This window comes from Microcaecilia unicolor, chromosome 12 (genome assembly GCF_901765095.1).
Source record: "Microcaecilia unicolor chromosome 12, aMicUni1.1, whole genome shotgun sequence".
In the NCBI taxonomy this organism is placed as follows: Eukaryota; Metazoa; Chordata; class Amphibia; order Gymnophiona; family Siphonopidae; genus Microcaecilia; species Microcaecilia unicolor.
The window spans coordinates 27,766,132-27,785,927 of record NC_044042.1 but is presented as its reverse complement, the minus strand read 5'-3'; the positions used below and the strand labels follow the sequence as shown (position 1 = coordinate 27,785,927).

The window sequence follows — 19,796 nt, the reverse complement described above, 5'->3', positions numbered from 1 at the left end:
CGTCCTGCAGGACGTCAGACTCACAGAAGCAGAAGCCTGCGCGGCTGCATTGCTGATCTGCAAGGACAGGTTTCTACATGGACTATTGCTAGTGGAGGAGTAGCCTAGTGGTTAGTGCAGTGGACTCTGATTTTGGGGAACTGGGTTCAATTCCCACTGCTGCTCCTTGTGGTCTTGGGCAAGTCACTTAACCCTCCATTGCCTCAGATACAAACTTAGATTGTGAGCCCTCCTGGGACATAGAAATATCCAGAGTACCTGAATGTAACTCACCTTGAGCTACTACTGAAAAAGGTGTGCGCAAAATATAAATGAATAAATATAAGGAATGTTGCTACTATTTGAGGTTCTAGATGGAATTTTGCTAGTGGAGGAGTGACCTAGTGGTTAGAGCACTGGTCTTGAAATCCAGAGGTGACCAGTTCAAATCCCACTGTTGCTCCTTGTGATCTTGGGCAAGTCACTTAACCCTCCATTGCCTCAGGTACAAACTTAGATTGTGAGTCCTCCTGGGACAGAGAAATATCCAGTGTACCTGAATGTAACTCACCTTGAGCTACTACTGAAAAAGGTGTGAGCAAAATCTAAATAAATAACGTGCCACAGCAAAATGGTTGGATAACACTGCTCCACAGCATACATTTGTATTTCATTCATACTATCAGCAGGTGGTGCTATTACTCCTTTGAATGCCTTATAGGCCAGTGTTTCCCAAGTCAGTCCTGGAGTACCCTCTTGCCAGTTGGGTTTTCAGGATATCCACAATAAGTATGCATGAGAGATTTGCATACAATGGAAGAAAAGTATGCAAATCAATCTCATGCATATCCAATGTGGATATCCTGAAAACCTTACTGGCAAGAGGGTACTCCAGGACCGACTTGGGAAACACTGTTATAGGTGACCACTTATATGTGGATGTTAGGAAAAAACATCTGAAAGGGATTCTGGATTTAACTCCTGCGTTTTTCAGTTGTAGCTCAAGGTGAATTATATTCAGGTAGTTTCCTGTCTCCAGAGGGCTTACAGTTTAATTTTTTACCTGAGGTAATGGAGTGTTAAGTGACTTGTCCATGATCACAAGGAGCCACAGTAGGATTTGTACCTTGGCTTCCCTGGTTTGCAGCCTCTTGCTCTAATCATTAAGCTATTCTCAGAATTTTCTTGCTGCTTAGATTTCTGTTTTTTTTTTGTTTTGTTTTTAAAGAAAGCACCTCCTTCTATTCCAGTTCTAAGACACCTGTCCCCAAACATACCCCTTCAGTTCTGCCAGTGCACCTCAGTTCTGCTTCGCAGCACCCTCCCCCACAACACACCCCTTCAGTTCTGCCAATGCATCTCAGTTCTGCTTCGCAGCACCCTCCCCCACAACACACCCCTTCAGTTCTGCCAATGCACCTCAGTTCTGCTTCGCAGCACCCTCCCCCACAACACACCCCTTCAGTTCTGCCAATGCACCTCAGTTCTGCTTCGCAGCACCCTCCCCCACAACACACCCCTCAGCTTTGCCAATGCATCTCAGTCCTGCCCTGCTACACCCTCTGTTATTCCTGTAATTGGACTTACACACACTGTTGTGATAATGCATTTCAATCTTGCTCTGCTGTATCCCCTGTTATTTCAGTTCTGAGGCTCGCACAAAGCTCTACCACTTCTAGTTATGTCATTGCTCTATAAAGAGCTGTAAAGAGATGGGAACAGATTTCACTTCTGGAATTTTGTTGTCACACGGGAACACTGAACTCCTGGAATAGTTGCCTGATGTATGCTTCCTCTGAGTTGCAAGCAAGGGGCATAGCCAGACCTCGCGGTGGGAGGGGGCCAGAGCCTGAGGTGGGGGGTACCTTTTGGTCTGCCGCCCCTCCCGCCACCCTGCTGCTACCCACCCACTGCCGCAGCAAATTCCTTGGCTGGCGGGGATTGGGGACCCCCGCCAGCTGAAGCGTTGTCCAGCACTGGTCTCCTGTGCCGCTGCCGCATTGCCTGCCCTGCGCTGTCTTCCCCTCGCGTCCTGCACGCTCCTTCTAGTGAAATTGAGCATGCACAGTTTCGCTAAAAGGAGCGTGCTGGATGTGAGAGGGGAAGACAGAGCATGGCAGACAACACAGTGGCGCAGGAGACTGGCGCTGGACAACACTTCAGCTGGCGGGGGTTAGGGACCCCACCAGCAAAACTAGGGGCCCAGAGGAAATTGGGGGGGGGGGACCAGACCTCTGTGGCCCCACATAGCTATACCACTGGTTGTAAGACTTTGAGGTTAAGCATGGCATCTCCCACTTATGGGCGACTTTCCAGTGATGGGTCAGGGTAGGGCTCAATTTGAAGTATTCCTGGCTTATCTAGAGAGGTTGTTTGCAGGGGTCCGAGCCAGTGGCATAGCCAGGTGGCTGATTTAGGGTGGGCCTGAGCTCAAAGTGGGTGGACCCAAAATTTCATCTCCACCCTCACACTCCATGGCTCCCCTAAAACTAAAAATAGGGGGGGCTATTGTTTGGGAATACTGCTACTAGGTTACCAGGTTGAAAATGTTCCAGCCAGGAGGAAGTCTTTGGTGGAAGGGTTTGGGGATCCCAGCCAACCATATTAAGGGAGCACCAATTTTGGGTGGGCCTGGGCCCAAAGTAGATGGGGCCTGGCCCACTTGTGGCTACGTGCACCTTTTTGTGAGAAGCCATGCTTGTGAGATGGGTGGGGCCCCGACCCACTATTCTGTGGCCATCCTAAAGCCATACCTTTCTCTTGGGACCTGTAGTATTGTGGCACACTCAACCCCTCCTTTTTTTTCCCCGCTATGTCCTACAGTTATATCACGGTGTACCGGGAGCTGGAACATGCCATCCGTGCTGCAGACATCCAGGAGGACCTGAAGTGGTTCCGTAGCGCACAAGGACCTGGCATGCACATGAACTGGCCGCAGCTTGAGGTATGTCACCATGCCACGGGAGGGAAGTATAGTTGGTAGTCAGATCCATAGCCTTAGAGGGTAGCTCTTTGTTTTGTTTGTGACTTCCTGCTCTCTATCTTTATTAACTGTTTCATGCTTTGCTTCCATCTCGCCTTCCTTCAAGCCGTTCCACCTTCCTCTTACTCTGCTGCTGTCCTCGTGTCATGTGACATTTCTATCCCATCAGGTTTGCTTCATTCCTCCATCTTCCCTCTTTTGGGCTCCTGTTTTATTCCTTTCCCCATCAGGTTCCTCTCCTCCCCCTTCCAATTTCAAGGTTTTCTTCTTCTATCCTTCCCCATTCTTTTTTTTCCAGTTCCTTCCTCTTTCTGGGTATTCCCTTTGCCTCATTGCCTTCAGGTTCCTTTGCTCTTTCCCAGTGGCATAGCCGGGGGTGGAAGGTGGCCTTGAGGGCCTGGCTCCCCTCACCTTTGGCTCAGGGTCCCCTCTGCTTTAATGGCTAGAGGGAATGCCAAGCCTCACCAGCTGAAGGTGTCTACTGCAGGAGTCCCACCTGTGCTGTTTGAGCACTTAAGTCGGCAGGTGCGCTTCAGCCACCAATGCCGGCTCTCTTGCACATGCTCAGTTCAGTAACTGAACTGAACATGTGTGGGAGTGCCAGTAGGTGTGGCTGGGAAGAGTAGGAAGGGGGGAGAGAGAGTACCTCCCCCCCCCCAGTCCACCTTTAGGATCCCCCCCCCCCCCCCCCCCCCCCCCCACCAAAATGGACTTCTGGCTACGTCCCTGCTCTTTCCCTTCCATTTTTCTGGTTTTTTTTTCTCTTGCTATATCCCCTTCAGACTCCTTCCCTTTTTCTAGTTTCTTCCTTTTCCCTATTATCTTCAGCTTCCGTTCCTCACTCCCCCCCCCCCCCTTTTCTGGTTCTTATTCCCTCCCTTTTCTTCCCAGAGCAATAGACAGTGAGGAGAGTGCAGATAAGTGCTCCTGATCCTTGCGGCTGCTTTTCCTCTATCTTCCACAGGTCAGGGCCCACAGGCCACATCTAAGTAGCAAAGGGAAACGTATGTAATAACTTTGGACATAATCTTGACAGGATTTCTTTTGGTGATCCTTAGGAGTGGAACCCGGAACTCACACATACAATAACCAGAAAAGAAAAGCCAAAGAAGGCAGGTGAGGGTGTCGTTCTGACCAACGTTACAGGATCTGGGGAGCCAACAACACCAGCTGGAGACCGAGGAAGGTGAGTGGACTGCTTGCCTTGAGCAATCATTGTGATAGGGAGCTGGATGGGTGTGGTAATGGGGTGGAAAGAGGGACGAGTGTAGAGGAATGAGAGGAAGATTAGAGTTGGATTTCCTACTAGGCCAAGTAGGCCTCTTCCTAGAGGTGCTGTGGTAAAAATGGTGTTTTTTTTTCTCGTCCACATGGTCATTCTGTCTTCCTCAAGCACTGTACAGTTGTATCTCATTGAATCTGCCTCCTCAAAGGCTGCATGGAGTACTGTAGAATTATTGTTGTCTTGTGCTTGTTTCTCTTAAGGGGGTGGATTTGAAAGGATGCTGAGTGGTGCTTAAGAGGGAGAGCCATCTCACGAAGGAGGAGGTCTCATTCTTAGTCAGTTTATCCCTAAAGGTCCTTTCCCTTCCTCCTCCCCCTCCCCTACCCACCCCTGTGGCCTATGAGAGCCAAACTGCTAAATATGACCCTTGGGAGAACAACATCTTATCTAACTTGCATATCATGAGATGCCATCTCCCTCCCTCCCTCCCTCTTTCTATCTTTCTCCGTCTTCCCTGGCTCTTTTAGCTTGGACTCTTGATTTATTAATGATTTTTTATCAATTAGTGCCTATGAAAAAAAAACCTTTTCATAAATCAGACTTCATGTTTCATTTTCTTAATGTCTCACTCCCCTTCTTCAAGTTTCATTTAAATTTACTAATTTGCCAGTCAGAAGTACCATCTAAGCGGCTTACGAAGTCTTCAAATGTAAGAGAAGGTAATAGTGTGTGCATACAGACAAATAATCAGAAAGTGAGGTAAAAGGGGAAGAAATCCATTTATTTAAGAAAAGGAAAGGGATGGAACAGACAGTAGGGATAGTTCTTCAAAAGAGATAGTCGGGCGCTCTACTGAGAGAGAGAGAGAGAAAATTCTAACTAGATGCATCCTTAAATAGACATGTCTTAAGTTCAGCCTCTGTTTCCACTTCTCCATCTTTTTGTTTTGACCTCCAGTATCCCAGTTTCCTTATTTTTCGTTTGTCTTGGTCTCTTACTACATTTTTAACACACGAATTCTGCTTGTTTTTGCTTAAAGCGTAAGCAGCTATGATCGTGGCCAACCGTACGCCGCTGAATGGTCTGATGATGAAAGCGGAACTCCATTAAATGCCAATGAGTCCAACGATGGTGCTAACCCATTCGAGGAAGAGGCTTCAAAGGGAGTCCGTGTACGGGCCCTCTATGATTATGATGGACAGGAGCAGGACGAACTAAGCTTTAAAGCAGGTAAGGTATAGATGAGGTTGGGGCTCTGACAGACAGAGCGGGTACATCACTGGATTTGCTCCCATGATTCTACCATCACATAGGGGGATCAATTTTCACAAAGCCTTCAGGAAATTTTCAAAAGGAAACTACCTAAGTAGTCTTCTCTTGAGAAATATCTAACTCACATGCAGGTGCAAAAATACTTGCGTACTTGCTCTGGTATTTCTGTGGATAAGAAAACTCAGAGGAAGCTAACATACATCTATTGAAATATTCAATGGATGTATTTAGCTTTCTCCATTGCCTAAGCTAAGCCCAGGGGATGCCTACATTCAGAGTGATTAAATCTAGTTGCTTAATGACAGCTGGTTAGATTTAACTGCTCTTCATCAGATATTTTTCACCATCGTGGATTTAACAGGCTAAATACTTAGAAGTCCTTTTACTAAGCTGTGGTAAGCACTAATGAGTGCTTACCGCAGCTTAAAGGGCTTACCGTGGGATGTGCTGAAGTGTTCCATGGTAAGTAACTATCATAAAGGGCTGTAGTGTGAGGCCACTTTTAAAGTAATAGAAATAAAGCCAACATGAAATGTTGCTACTCTTTGAGATTCTGAATGGAATCGTTCTACTCTTTGGGGTTCTACATGGAATGTTGCTGCTATTTGAGGTTCTGAATGGAATGTTGTTATTCTTTGGGGTTCTACATGGAATGTTGCTGCTATTTGAGATTCTACATGGAATGTTGCCACTATTTGGGTTTCTGCCAGGTACTTGTGACCTGGATTGGCCACTGTTGGAAACAGGATACTGGGCTATATGGACCATTGGTCTGACCCAGTATGACTAGTCTTATGTTCTTATGTAAAAAATTTCAAATACCCATGCAGTACCCATGCGCTAAACAATCATTTTTATTTTTTGGCTGAGGGGGCATGTCTGGGGGGACGAAGAGCTGGTGTTTCTGTGCTAATCACAGGATTCACCTACAAAATAGGTGGCAGTAAGGGCTTTGCATTCTAATTTTTGTTAATGGCCACGTGCTAATAGTAACATAATAAGTGACTGCAGATAAAGACCTGAATGGTCCATCCAGTCTGCCCAACAGTCACGCTCATTAACAATTCATGATTAAATCAACAATGAACGTGATATTATATATTTGATCACGGTCTATCTTTGGTGTTTCTGGGACATAGACTGTAGAAGTCCGCTAGGCTATGACCTTATGTTCCAACTACTGGAGTTTATTTATTTAATACGTTTCTAACCCGCCTATCCAAACATCTAGGTGAGGTACAATAAAACTCCATTAAAGACCACTCCAGCCTATCTCAATCCGTCTTATCATTTGTGGGACCCAGACCGTAAAAGTCTGCCCAGCACTGTCCTTGGTTCTGGCTACTGAAGTTGCCATTGAGGTCCTTTCCACCCCATCCTAAACTGGATTGTCATATACAGAACACAGACCTACAAAGCCTGTATGGCACTGGCCTTAGTTCGTCATAGCTGGAGTCACCGTCCAACGTCACTCACGCATGCACACACCTGGTAACATTAGCACATGGCCATTAATTCGGAAAATGGAAAATCAGCCATGTTCCAGCTGCGGTAGAAATGACCTTAGCACGCAGAAAAGACCCGCCAAAGGTCACCCTAAGGCCATTTTATACCTCAACTTTGTAAAAGGACTCCTTAGTTAACCAGCTAGATCTCTTTGTAAACTGCCTTCATTAGTCACAGGATCCAAAATCGGGGAAACCATGAAGTCTGTCCCCTGTTAGCTTAGTAAATTGTTCCACATGCTGCATGAGCTCAGACCTTAGGTTACAAATAGATAACAGTTTTTAATTAACATTGGAATTTCATTCTAGCTGCGTCATTACAATAGAGTGTATGAGAGCTGAAAGTTTTGTGAGAGCCCCACATTGGGCACCATAATAAGCTTAAAGTAATTTTCAAAGTCATTTACTCAAGATAAATTGGACTTTCTGAAAATAACATGCAAAGCACCTAAAAATTACATATGGGGTTCACAATATGCATACTTTTTCCATCTTAAAATGCAACTTTCCTGGGATGTGTTTAGGTGGAGGAGTAAAATGTGTGCACAAAATATCATTTTTAATTCGGTGCCTATACTTTCCTCCTCTTGCAGAAAAAAACAAATTAACAGGGACTTGTATGTTTAATTTCATTTATAATCTACCTATCTTTAATCTAACGAGGGATTACAAAGACAACACTGACAATTGGATTATTGTGCCTATTTACCCACATTTAGCAAATTCTCAAAGAAAAACCACATATGTAGTTCTCCAACTATTGCCTGCTAAATCCACAGGCTGACAAATGCTCATGAACTTTGCATGTAGGCGTCCTACTGAAAATTGCCCACCTCTTGAAGGACAATTCTGGAGATGTTTAATGCTGTACAAGTGAATGCGTCAGGCTATAGAATAAAAATTTAGACCTCAGTGAGTTTCCATCTTCTTGTCTGAGCATGAAGTTTTCACTGTATTCATAGGCAACTTAAGATAACTGGATCCACGTGGATCTAAACTTTATTGTCTAACCAAAAAGTCATCACTACTCCTTCAGTTATTGGTTTTTCTCTTTCAATCTGCACAGGTGATGAACTGACCAAATTAGGCGAAGAGGATGAACAGGGATGGTGCAGAGGCCGCCTAGACAATGGGCAGTTAGGTCTATACCCAGCCAATTATGTCGAGGGTATCTAATCCCATAGTCTGATGTATCCAACCACAGTTTTTGCTCCTCCTCCTCTCTGTAGCTCTCGTCATCTCTTTCAGCCTGACGTCGATACCCATGTGGCATCACACAGAGCATCCCAGGGAGTTTGCTAATCTTCCAGTCCAGGTTGTTTTTTTTTTTTTTTGTAAAGGTCTTCTCATAGGACGGTGTATTTCATGTAGTTTGGTTTAATATGCATCTGTGAAACCATAAGTTAGTGCTTTACCTCACATCCCACACCCCTGCCAGAGAGATCTAGTTCAGTTCCTGGGGAAATGCCTTCTCTCTTGGTCCTGCAAGAATTCTGACTGGATGTGTTGAGGGATTTATTTTATTGTGAACGAATGAAGGCAGGTCAAAGTTGGGCGACACAGCTCTTTGTAAGTTACTTCTCCGCAGGAAAACCTGTAGTCCAGGTGTTATCAATCTGGTGGTTCTTTCTGGCTTAAAGTCTGAGAAATGACCTGACACAGTCATGGCAAAAATATCAAAGACCCCTCTCTCTAATTGAAACTGACTTTATCCTGATTCTTGTTCCACATAATGTGTAACCTAAAACCACTGCGTTCACACCCAGAGGGGATTGTGGATAGGACATATCCAGACTCAGATTTTGAAAGGTCCAGAATTGAAATTAATGCTCCAGTTTATTATAGTGGAACACATACCACATGCAAGCAGTTAACAACACTACATATACTAACGATTGTGACCTGAACACAGAGAAGATGGACTGGACATATCGTGACGACATTTGGGGCTGTCTGGTTCCCACATTTCTCTGCAAGCACTGTGAAGGACCAACTCAGTGCTTCCCAGTCTTTTTGTATCGGACTTCTTTGAAAAGTGGTGGTTGTATTGTCTCTTACCCATGATTCTTATACTGTAGTTCTTAGAACATCAGACCTTCAGATGGTGCCACGACCAGTGCTCAGAATTAGATTTTATCTTCAGACACATCTGAAGGTCTTGGGCTTGACTCACACTTCCCTTAACGGGGTTTCATCTTGTGGCCCACACCTTTTGAATCCATAACTACAATTTGACTGTCCCTGGGCTGGAGAAAAATGGAGTTAAATTTACCGTTATTATTGAAAGAATAAGGGACATTCCAGTAGAGCTAGAAGAGCTTTTCAGGAGTGTAGGGGGAGCTTCCTGAGTCTATGAAGGAAACTTTCTGAAAGATTATGGAATGCATTCCCAGAGAGTGAGTACATTCTGAAATTGTCTGCCTCTTTGGGGTCTCCAGCAATATAGGGCTTGTCCAGGGACTTTCTTCTTGTTAGAGCCCCCATAGCTTAAGGCATGACAGGTGGGCACTGTCCATATTTTTCGAGTTAACAGTGGCATGTGGCTTGACAGGCGTGGCATGGGAACCTCTGTCTCTTCAAGATTGACTTATTTTTCTTCTTCATGTTGGAGTCTCCAAGATGTAGGATATAGTAGGCTAGACTCTTCTATCTCTTTGTGGTCTCTGTTCATGTAGGACAAGTCCGGGGTATTCTGTCTTATTAGGATGTAACAAGGTTGAATGTCTTTGAATCACCAATAGTTTTGGATATGGCAAGCATGTCCTGGCATCTTTTTGTCTTTGGGGGTGTGAGATTTATATTTAGTGGACGATATTCAGCCTATAGCGATCAGCAGTTTTAAACTGACTGACAACCGTGAGCTGAATTAGACCTGGACGTTCAGTGCTGAACCATGTCCGGGCACTGCACTGAATATCCGGGTCCTCAGTGGACCTGGAAGTTACGTGGGTTCCAGCCGATATCCAGTGCTAGTACTCACCATATCTAACCAGACAAAGATAGACCTGCTTTCTGTGCAGTCCTATCTTCTCAGTTAGGTATTTGGGCACCAATGTAAAATATTGCTAGAACACATGTATCTTCTAGCTCCACCCCAGTTCCACCCAGCACTTCCCAGATTTTGTTGTGGTGGTCAGAGCCAGTATTCAGAGGTATTGCCTAGTGCTGCTGAATATCGATGGGTGGCTGATGGACTGTGATTTAACCGGGCAGAAGCCTTTCCTGCCTGGTTAAATCATTTTCAGTATCAGTATTTTCCAGAACCTGATCGGTTTTGCCAGAAACCTTGCATTTATTTTGCTGGTGATATCTTCTTCCCTACACCATTCACCACCATAGACCTAGACATTAGTGGCACCATTTGCTTAAATATCAGAATTGCTATGTTTGAGCTATAAAAAGTTACAGAAAGATCAGCCTGTCCTTGGCTAGTGGTTGATCTGGTGGTCTTGTTACCAAGATTCGTAAGGGCCAACCTGAGAAAGTTCTGGGTTTGTCACATGATACTTAGCAGTTCGCCATTTCCTTAAGAAGGAAAATGGATCTATTATAATAGGCCTGAGCTGTCGCTACCCAGTCTGTGCTATATGACCTGGAAGCTTCTGGTAAGCTTTATAGATGGATCACAGAAACCAAATAAATGAAGGCAAATGTCTGCAAGTGGGGTTCTTCTGCGAAGAGATATAAATTCCACCCAGTCAGCCCCTGCAGTGTAGAGGAGCCATGGCGAGGAGGGGAGCTTTCTTATAGCTGCCCTGCGTCTTCTCATGTAAATCTCCTCTGCTCTGGAGGTTCTTTCTGTATTTTGCTTGGGGGGGGGGGAGGGGGGCTTTGATCCTTCAGTTTTTGTGCATACCAGAACCTCCTTTATAATCCAGGCTATGGTGGTCCAATGTCAATCTCTCAAATTTATTGCTAATGCTTGCCTTCATACTTGTCTTGTGCCATAAAGAGCTTCCTTGAGCTTTGTAGATATTTCCATCTAGCAAATTCCAGAAAGAAGCTCTGATGCAGTGTAAGTATTAAGAAGAGCACTGACAGTACATTTAAAAGATTGAGATTGAACCCAACATACCCCGACTTGGGAGTGAATTTATTCTTGTCATGGTGGGTGCAAACGAAACCCATTTGGAAGCACAGTCCTTGACTCTTTAAAATTGTTTTATTTCTTTATTAAAAAAAACAATCTGCAGTGGCCCCTCGGGAAAGGAATTTTCTTTTACATATGGGCTTATAGACAGAACCACAGCAGGTACTGTGGAAACCTGTCTAAAAGCATGGGGTGATGCTTTATTTAGGATCTTGGGTGTTTTGGGGGTTTTTTTTCTTCTGAAGTTTGTCTTGAGGGCTGGAATGGCTCCATCTGTCTCCTCTCACTGTTAGGGATTTTGATCTTGACACATTTGACGCTTCTGACCAAAAAGTGCAATATAAAGCAAAAAAAAGAAAAAAATAAATTATGTAGGGGTAGGGAGGGGAATAAAGTTGAAGAAGAAAATGAAAACGAGGGGATAATTGCAGTGAGCCTGTGCTGTGACAAGTTGAATCCTCTGTGCACCACACTCCCCCCCCCCCCCCCCCCGATCATTTAAGCATTTACTGCATTTACTAACAAAGAGCTTCTGGTTCATCTGAAAAATGGGAGGTCCTTCTTTTTAATCACCTCTTCTTCTGCTCCAGAAGGTGGTCCAGACCACCATCCCCTAGTAGACTGGACATTACTTCCAACTGTTCTTGTGGGAATCACTCAGAATATCCTTCCTGAATTTTAAATCATGTGACAGGATGTGATGTCAGCAAAATGTCTCATCTGGTGCTTCTCTTCAGTTTGATGCAGGCTTACTAACCATTGAAAGGCACCATTGTACCTACAGTGCACCATTTTGTACATGACTGTGTAATTTAAAGAGATCTATATATAGAGAGAGAGAGATATATATAATATACTTATAAATATATATTGTGAATGTATTATTGTGGATAAAAACTGACTGATCTCTGTACACAGACTGTTGATTCTAATAGCTGTTGAAATCACGGTTGTTAAATATTTCTTTAAATCTGTGTTTTATTTTATTTCTTTAGAAGAGAGATGCATCCATCCCAGTCAGTACTGGGCTCTTCCTCTTGCAAGATATACTCTTTTTTACTGCTTTAAGATTCTGTCCACTTTATGCCACCATTCATCGGGTGTCTCAAGACCTCTAGGTTCTTTGCATTCTGGTTCTTAGTGACTTCCATCTCAACATCTGCCCAGTTTACTGATTACAGTCACTTTTCATCTTCAGACACAGTACAGAGACAAGACTCCAGATGTTTCCATAGCTGAGCAGATGCTGACCTCCAGCTGTCAGGAACATAGGGAATGTGACTGACCTGTCATAAAGTTCTACACAGATGTATTCAAACTGACTCGTTTTTTGTGCAGGTCAGAGTAGATAATGTTTTTTTTTAATTAACTGTATTGCTACTAGAACTTTGTACAAGGGAAAGAAATGAAGTCATGAAATTGGACATCCCAGTTTCCAATAACTTTAAAACTCTCAAATAGGTGAGAGTTGGCTAGCTGAGTTTATCACTAGACATTGATATTGTCTGACTTGTCTTTATGAACATGTGGATGGGGGCTGTTGTATGATCAATTTTCCCAAAACATTTTTCCAAATGTTTGCATTTCAGAGAAAGTGGTTGGATTGGGAAGTATTAGTGTTGATTCTGCTGTCATCCCATATGCCCTTTACCCATTTCTGTCTCCGGGAGTTGGGAACATTGTTACCCACAGTGAGCAAGGACAGAGAACAGTCATCATAGGTGCCAACATTTCAGAATGATTGGGGTGCCAAACACAATGCAAATTACCCCTCGCTGAGCATAATGAATAAGCGTGCTCAATATTAGGGAAGCTGAGCACCCACAGAGCTTGCTCCTTTGAAAGCCTGGAATAGACTTCCCAAGCCTGTACGTCTGGCCCAGTCTTTGGCCGTTTTCAAGTCCAAACTAAAAGCCCACCTCCTTGACGCTGCTTTTAACTCCTAACCACTACTCACTTGCCCTGTCCTTTTATCCCCACCTTTTTATCCCCTTGCCTCTTAGTTCTGTCTGTTTACCTGTCTTATTTAGATTGTAAGCTCTTTGAGCAGGGACTGTCTTTCGTGTATGGTGTACAGCGCTGCGTATGCCTTGTAGCGCTATAGAAATGATAAGTAGATAGATAGATAGAAAGTCTTGATAATGTGGGGTTTTTTTCAGGAGCTAAGACATCCCTGCTGGTTATGTGCAGAGACATAGGAACGGACGCAGTAAATGGCACCCAAAGTTAGGCGCTGTTAAGATCTGTGTTAAGCGCCAGTTCTATAAAGATCACTTTGCTTAAGCAACCTTTATAGAATAGAACTTAGAGCGGAGTGCTCAACTTTGGTCACGAGGACTTATGCCTGCTGAAACCTGGTGTAAATCCTCTGAGCGTGGAAATCCAAGTATTCTATAACATGATGCTTCATTTCTGGGAACACTTCTCATCCACCCATGCCCCTCCCATGACCACGCTCCCTTTGGAGTTGTGCGCTATGAAATTTAGGGGCCCATGTTACAGAATAGAGCAGATGTGTGTGTAACTCATAGTTAGAGCCAATTAACTCCAATAATTGATTGTTGGCGGTTAATTGACTAATTAGTTTCCATGCACATATGGGATCCATGCCCAACAGAGTCTATGTGCGCTCATCTATAATACACCAGGCTGCCACCTAGTGACTAGAGATAGTACTTGCATGCTAGGTAGTATGCATAGCAAATATATTCACCTTATTTTTGTGCCCTGTCTTAAATCCAGTATCAGCTTATTCCAAACCTATGTTTCCCTTTGCTGGGAAGAAAATACTTTTTAATTTTAAATAATAGGCAATGGAATAGGAGGGGCCACTGAGGTCATAGCCCTAGCAATATTTTACTCAACGCAGCATCAGCAACTAGAGAGTTTGGGCGGGGGAGATTGGTTTGTTTGGCTCCTCCAGTCAAAAAGATGTTTCAAATGTCCGCATTTGAAGTCACATTTATTGTTCATTAGTTCCTATCAGTTTTGATATTTGGTATGTACCCTATATCACTTCATTTTCTTGTTGCTGCCCCGCAGTTTCCCTGATCTGCAGAGTGTGAAAAAGGGATTTTAAATAGTACATAGCAGATGCCAGTGAGCTGGGAGTTGCACACTCATAGTTGTTACCCAAAGGGCTCATTTTACACACTGGCAAGTGCAAACCTTTTTCCTTTCCCGAGCCATTTGCTGGACTGTGAGCTGGTGGAGAGGGGGAGTGAGAGAAAGGAAGAGGAAGAAATTAAGGTGCCCTTGTACTAAAGCTTAGTGCATGCTAATAGAATTAGTGCATGCTAAATGCCACATGTCCGATTTTACACCTATGGCCAGTGTTGCCAGATGGGCGGTTTTCCCGCCCAATCGGGCTCCTTTCCGCAACCCGCTGTGGCTTTTTCATGCTGCATGCGGGTTGTGGGATTTTGGGTGGCTTCTTGTTGCCCCACCGGCGGTTTTGGGCGGCCAGAAGCCCCATGGAGGCGGGCTTAATGACGTCATTTGTATGCAAATGGACTCATTAATATTTATTAATGATGTCATTCATATGCAAATGGACTCATTAATATTTATTAATGATGTCATTCACGTGCAAATTGACTTTGTGCGGTTTGGGGCTGGCTTTGGGCGTGACAAATATTTTCCATCTGGCAACACTACCTATGGCCCATGTGACACTTGGTGCAACTAATATTCATTAGTGCATGTCAAGCTTTAGCAAAAGGGCTCCGAAATAAGCGAGAAGTTCAAATCAGGAGCAGCCGCAGGTGCAAACAAAATTATGCTAGGAACTGTCCGAGAAGATTTGTAAAATAACTAAAAAATATCATTCTCCATGATGCAACTGCATCTTGGATCTGTGGGGTTCTGGTCATGTCTAGCTCTGAAAGGACCTAGAATGCCTAGGAAAGGTACAGAGAAAGGGCAGCAAAGATGGTTTGGATTTGGGGCATTTTAAAGAAATTGCCTCCTTTGTCCTGACTAAGCAAGAGCAGGGCACGGGATTGCCCTGTTTTTATATCTGTGCATCCATTAAAAAAAAAATGGCACCAATTTCTTTCCTGGGTATTTCTGGGATTTTGAATGGGGAGGCAGCAGATCATCCACCTGTTCTCACTCTCATTCTCTGTTTTCCCTCTCTTCTGATTTTCCCAGGCTTCTCTACATTTCCACTTTCCCTGAAGATTCTTTTTTCACCGATCCCTCCCACTGCTCACTCATCACCTCGTTTTATCTAGAAATGTGATTTGCTCTAGGTTGGAGGTCAAGGAAATAGAGGCACTCTCTGTACAGTGGAAGAGAATATGAAAGACAATGATTTATTTATCAGGTGCGGCTCAACTTATGGATAAGGTGAGACACTGGCTCAGAGCACCAGTGATAAAGGGTTGCAAAATTCCAGTCCAGCATAGCTTTCTCTATCTTCCTGGAGCACCAGCGATTCACACACGCTGCCTGCACCAAGCCCAGATCCTTCCCTCTACTGCGTCCTACCCTCTGATGCAACTTCCTGTTTCTGGCTGGGCCGCATGCAGCAGAGGGAAGGCTCCAGACGGCGCAGGCATCGTGTATGAATCGCTGCTTGCGGGGGGGGGGGGGGGGGGGGGATACGAGAGAGAGGGAGATACCAGATTGCAGGAGGGAAGGGGACCAGATCATGCGCTGGGGGGGGGGGGGGGGGGAGGCGAGATGGTGCCAATGAAAAAGTTGGCTCGGGCATCGCAGTCCCTTGAGTCAGCTTTGTTGTTTATGGTGAGATATGCAGAAAAGATTGATATTACGTGGAAGGGGAAATATAGCTGTTGATACAGAGTGGATAATGCTATAGCTCTTTTAACCACTAAGTATAAATGGCTGTATTTACACATTTCTTTCTCTTGCTCTCTCCTCCCCCCCCCCCCCCCCCCCCCCCCACCTTTTTTCTCCATCTCCCTCTCCTCCCCTCCTGTAACTCTCTGTTATTCATTTATGGAAAATAAGGGCAGACTGTCTGTAGTCTTTTGCCCAAATGTACTTTCTTGTCAGCTTCTAGAAGGGCAAAGATTCTACAGAAAATGCTGACTGTTGCCCAATTCTTGAACTTAGTCCCTGGGGACATAAAGCCAGCAGCACCTTTTCACACAAGTTTTTGTCAGAATTTTCTCTTTTCTAGCCTTAATTTGCCCTGTTATGACATTTTGTTTTCTGTCTGGTTGTGCTGTGGTAATGTAACACCAGGGAGCACCCTGGTATTTCGTGCAAATGTCAGAGTGTTCTGGTTTTACTCAGGGGCGTAGCTACGGGGGGCCTGGGCCCCCGCAAATTTCATCCGGGGCCCCCAGTTTGGCTGGCGGGGGTTGAGGACCCCCGCCAGCAAAGGTATTTGTTGGCGAGGCGGGCAGGGGGTTGAGGAGACGAGGCCAGGCAGGCGGCTGGGCGGCACTCAAAATGTGCCCCTAACCTCGGGCTCTGGCCCTGGCCCTGGACCCCTCCCACCGTAAGGTCTGGCTACGCCCCTGGTTTTACTACAGTGGAATGAGTATGATCATGTGTCATGTTTTCAGATTCTGGAAGGGTAACGCTGGAATGGAATTTTTTACATTGTTTATAAACAAAATGTCGATATGAAAGGTACAACTTTAAGGCAAATAATTCTCCTGTTAAATTAGTTAAACTGAGTTCCAATCCCTGAGTGACTTTCAGCCTTAAGTTGTGGCTTGAACTTAACCACTGTTGCTCTGGGAATTGCTGAGCACTTCCAAAAAATATTTTCAGAAATTTAGATTTGTAGAAAAGTATCAAGCTTTTTAAAGGAGATATTGGTGATACTGTGGATTTTTGGCTGTGGCTTGGCAAACCATTTCCCTCATGGCCTCTCCCATATCAACGGCCATAGGCACCAACATTTCAGAAATGTTTGGGGGGGGTGCCATACACAATCAAATACAATAGACTGAAGTGGAATACAAAATATCTTAAACAAAATCAAAACAAATACTAATCCACTTGTATAAAAACTGGAGAGATAGCACCTCTGTAATGTAATATAGTGAGGAAAAAGCCTCGGCAAGCCCAGACTTCATTCAGAAGGTCTTTTACTAAGGCGCTCTCACATTTTTTGGCGCACGCTAACATTGTGGGTGCGCTAAATGTTAGAGACACCGATGCATTCCTATGGGTGTCCCTAACGTTTAGCGTGCCCACAATTTTAGCGCGCGCTAAAAACGTGAGTTCGTTTTGGTAAAAGACGCCCTCAGTCTATACACGGTTTCTATCAATTAAAAAAATGTAAAATGGACTTTTGCAATGGTGTTTGGGACTTATGATTGATAGAATGAAGTCCCAGGCACATTAAAAGTGAATCAATTTTTGACAGCCATATGTCATAGTAACATAGTAGATGACGGCAGAAAAAGACCTGCATAGTCCATCCCAGTCTGCCCAACAAGATAAACTCATATGTGTATACCTTACCTTGATTTGTACCTGCCTTTTTCAGGGCACAGACCGTACAAGTCTGCCCAGCAGTATTTCCCGCCTCCCAACCACCAGTCCCGCCTCCCATCACCGGCTCTGGCACAGACCGTATAAGTCTGCCCTCCACTATCCTCGCCTCCCAACCACCAACCTCTCTTCCGCCACCCAATTTTGGCTAAGCTTCTGAGGATCCATTCCTACTGCATAGGATTCCTTTATGCATATCCCACGCATGTTTGAATTCCGTTACCGCTGATGGTTTCTTGTCACCACTTATTTTGTAGCACAGGGTCTGTATGTTTTGAAGAGGATCAGTGTTCCCGTACTGGGACTGTGGTGTTCTAGAAAGGCAACGTGATAGTCACCTTTATAAAAAGAGGCTTTCAGAACTACTCCACACTAGTACACGGATTCTCTCACACAAATTGACACCTGTTCCAAACAAGGTGTAAAGATCTGTGCCTACTCTCTGGAGTCGATATTCAAAAAGGTTTTAATGGGACAGGAGAGGCTTCTGTCTGATTAAACCCTGCTGAGCTGGCCAGCCACCAAAACTCAGCAACAGTTAACCAGGTAATGCTGCTGAATTTTTCCGCTAACCGGCTAGGTTAGGGGCAGGCTGGGCGGAGCTTGGGCTGAGCCAGCACTTAGCTGGCTAGCGGTGCTATTCCGTCTGCTAACTGGCTATGTAGGACAGCAAAAAAAAAGACTCCTATCTTTGGGGCTCTTTTATTAAACCTTAGTGCGCGCTACATGCTGAGAAGCCCATTTTATACCTATGGGCTTCTTAGCACTTATTTATTTACTAGTAAAAAAGGCCCATTTCGGTAGGCAATGAAATGGGTGCTAGCAAGGTAATCCCCCACCCTCCCTCGCTGTCTCGCTCTGTCCCCTCCGAGACCCATGCCTCCCTCCCTTCTGAGTTCCAGACCCCCCTCCCTCCCTCCCAGTTCAAGGCCCCCTCACGCCCCTCCCACCGAGTTACAGACTCCCCCCTCCCTCTGATTTCAACACCCCCCCCCCCGTGTTACTGACCCCTGGACCCTCCTGCCGCAACCCTCTCGACCCCCCCCTTTCCGCCGAAAACCCTCCCCCGTCGCATACCTGTGCTGACGGGGAACCCCAACCCCCGACAGCCGAAGTCCTCGTCTCGTCTGCGCCAGCGTTGCTTGCTGAATGGTCTGATCAAGTTTCCGTGCGTGCGTCTGATGTCAGACACACGCACACAAACTTGATCAGATCATTCAACAAGCAACGCAGAGTTGGCTCGCGCTGCTATGTTGTGGATTGGGCACTGTCGCTGCTGACGCACCCGGAAGTGGGAGACGTCATCATTTCCGGAGATGGATACAGAAGCACGAAATGCCTCAAGGCTTATGTCCACGCAGTCAGCTTCAGAACGTTGGAGGTGCGTTTTATTATATAGGATTGGGATTTATTAACCGCCTTTTGGAAGAGATTCACCCAAGGCGCTGTACAGCAGGTACAATTTAACATAAAACTTACAATTTTGTTAACAGCATAACAATAGTAAAATAACCAAGAATAAACATTAATACAATAAAAGAGGTAAACTTGAAAACATTAAATTGAAACCTAATAACAATTACCGTGAAACAGTATAAAAAATATACACATTTAACAGCACTAGAATTCAAAATACCAGAGATATAATACAATGTTAGCATAATACTAATGATAACCTAATAAGCATGCATTAGAACATTCAACTAACAGATATGATGCTAGAGATTTTCTACAATACGGCTTACCATATAGCTGAGGGACCAAGAGCAGGTATATGATGGGCACAAGATCTGTGGTACGGAGTCAGTTGAGATAATTTGATGGTTGGCTAAACTCAAGGCATACACTAATTCCGTTACTGGGCGCTAAGCTACAGTAAAAGGCCCCTTTTTGCGCCGAGTTAACCAGGCACTGGTCTCAGTATCAGCTGGTGCCCAGTTAACGTCCGGGTCAGCGCACATACTAGGATATTGAATATCGAGAGCCAGACATGCCCTGGCATCGGAATATCCAGGATCCAGTCTGTGGCTTAAAAGCCACGGGCTGCATATTAGTCCCTCAGTGTGTACTCTTTAAATAATAGATACACATCCCAGCTGTGCCCAAATTCTGCCTAATCCACTTTGCAAGTTTATGCGAACAACTTTTGATGTGTTAAGCATGCTTCACTCAAATGTGCAGTGTTCCTTTGGTGGGGGGGGGGGGGGGGGGTAAAGGAGGGTTGAGAGCTCTCTCTGTACACTGTCCATAAAAGAAGCTAGA

The 19,796-nt window shown here is 44.9% G+C and overlaps 1 protein-coding gene across 2 annotated transcripts in view; it reads left to right on the top strand.

Annotated features, from left to right (window-relative positions):
- Nucleotides 1-19,796, top strand: part of PACSIN1 (protein kinase C and casein kinase substrate in neurons 1) — a 146,897-nt gene that overhangs the window by 119,583 nt on the left and 7,518 nt on the right. Inside the window, exons 7-12 of one of the 2 annotated variants that reach the window (XR_003944068.1) lie at nt 2,803-2,923; nt 4,021-4,148; nt 5,227-5,417; nt 8,031-9,364; nt 10,611-10,616; nt 12,278-12,279. Coding sequence is in view for 1 of the 2 variants with exons in the window: in XM_030222023.1 (XP_030077883.1) it covers nt 2,803-2,923; nt 4,021-4,148; nt 5,227-5,417; nt 8,031-8,140 (550 nt within the window). In the remaining variant the exon portion in view is untranslated. Of the gene's footprint in view, nt 1-2,802; nt 2,924-4,020; nt 4,149-5,226; nt 5,418-8,030; nt 11,348-12,277; nt 12,280-19,796 lie in introns of those variants that run through there. The other variant, XM_030222023.1, reaches the window with a different exon arrangement.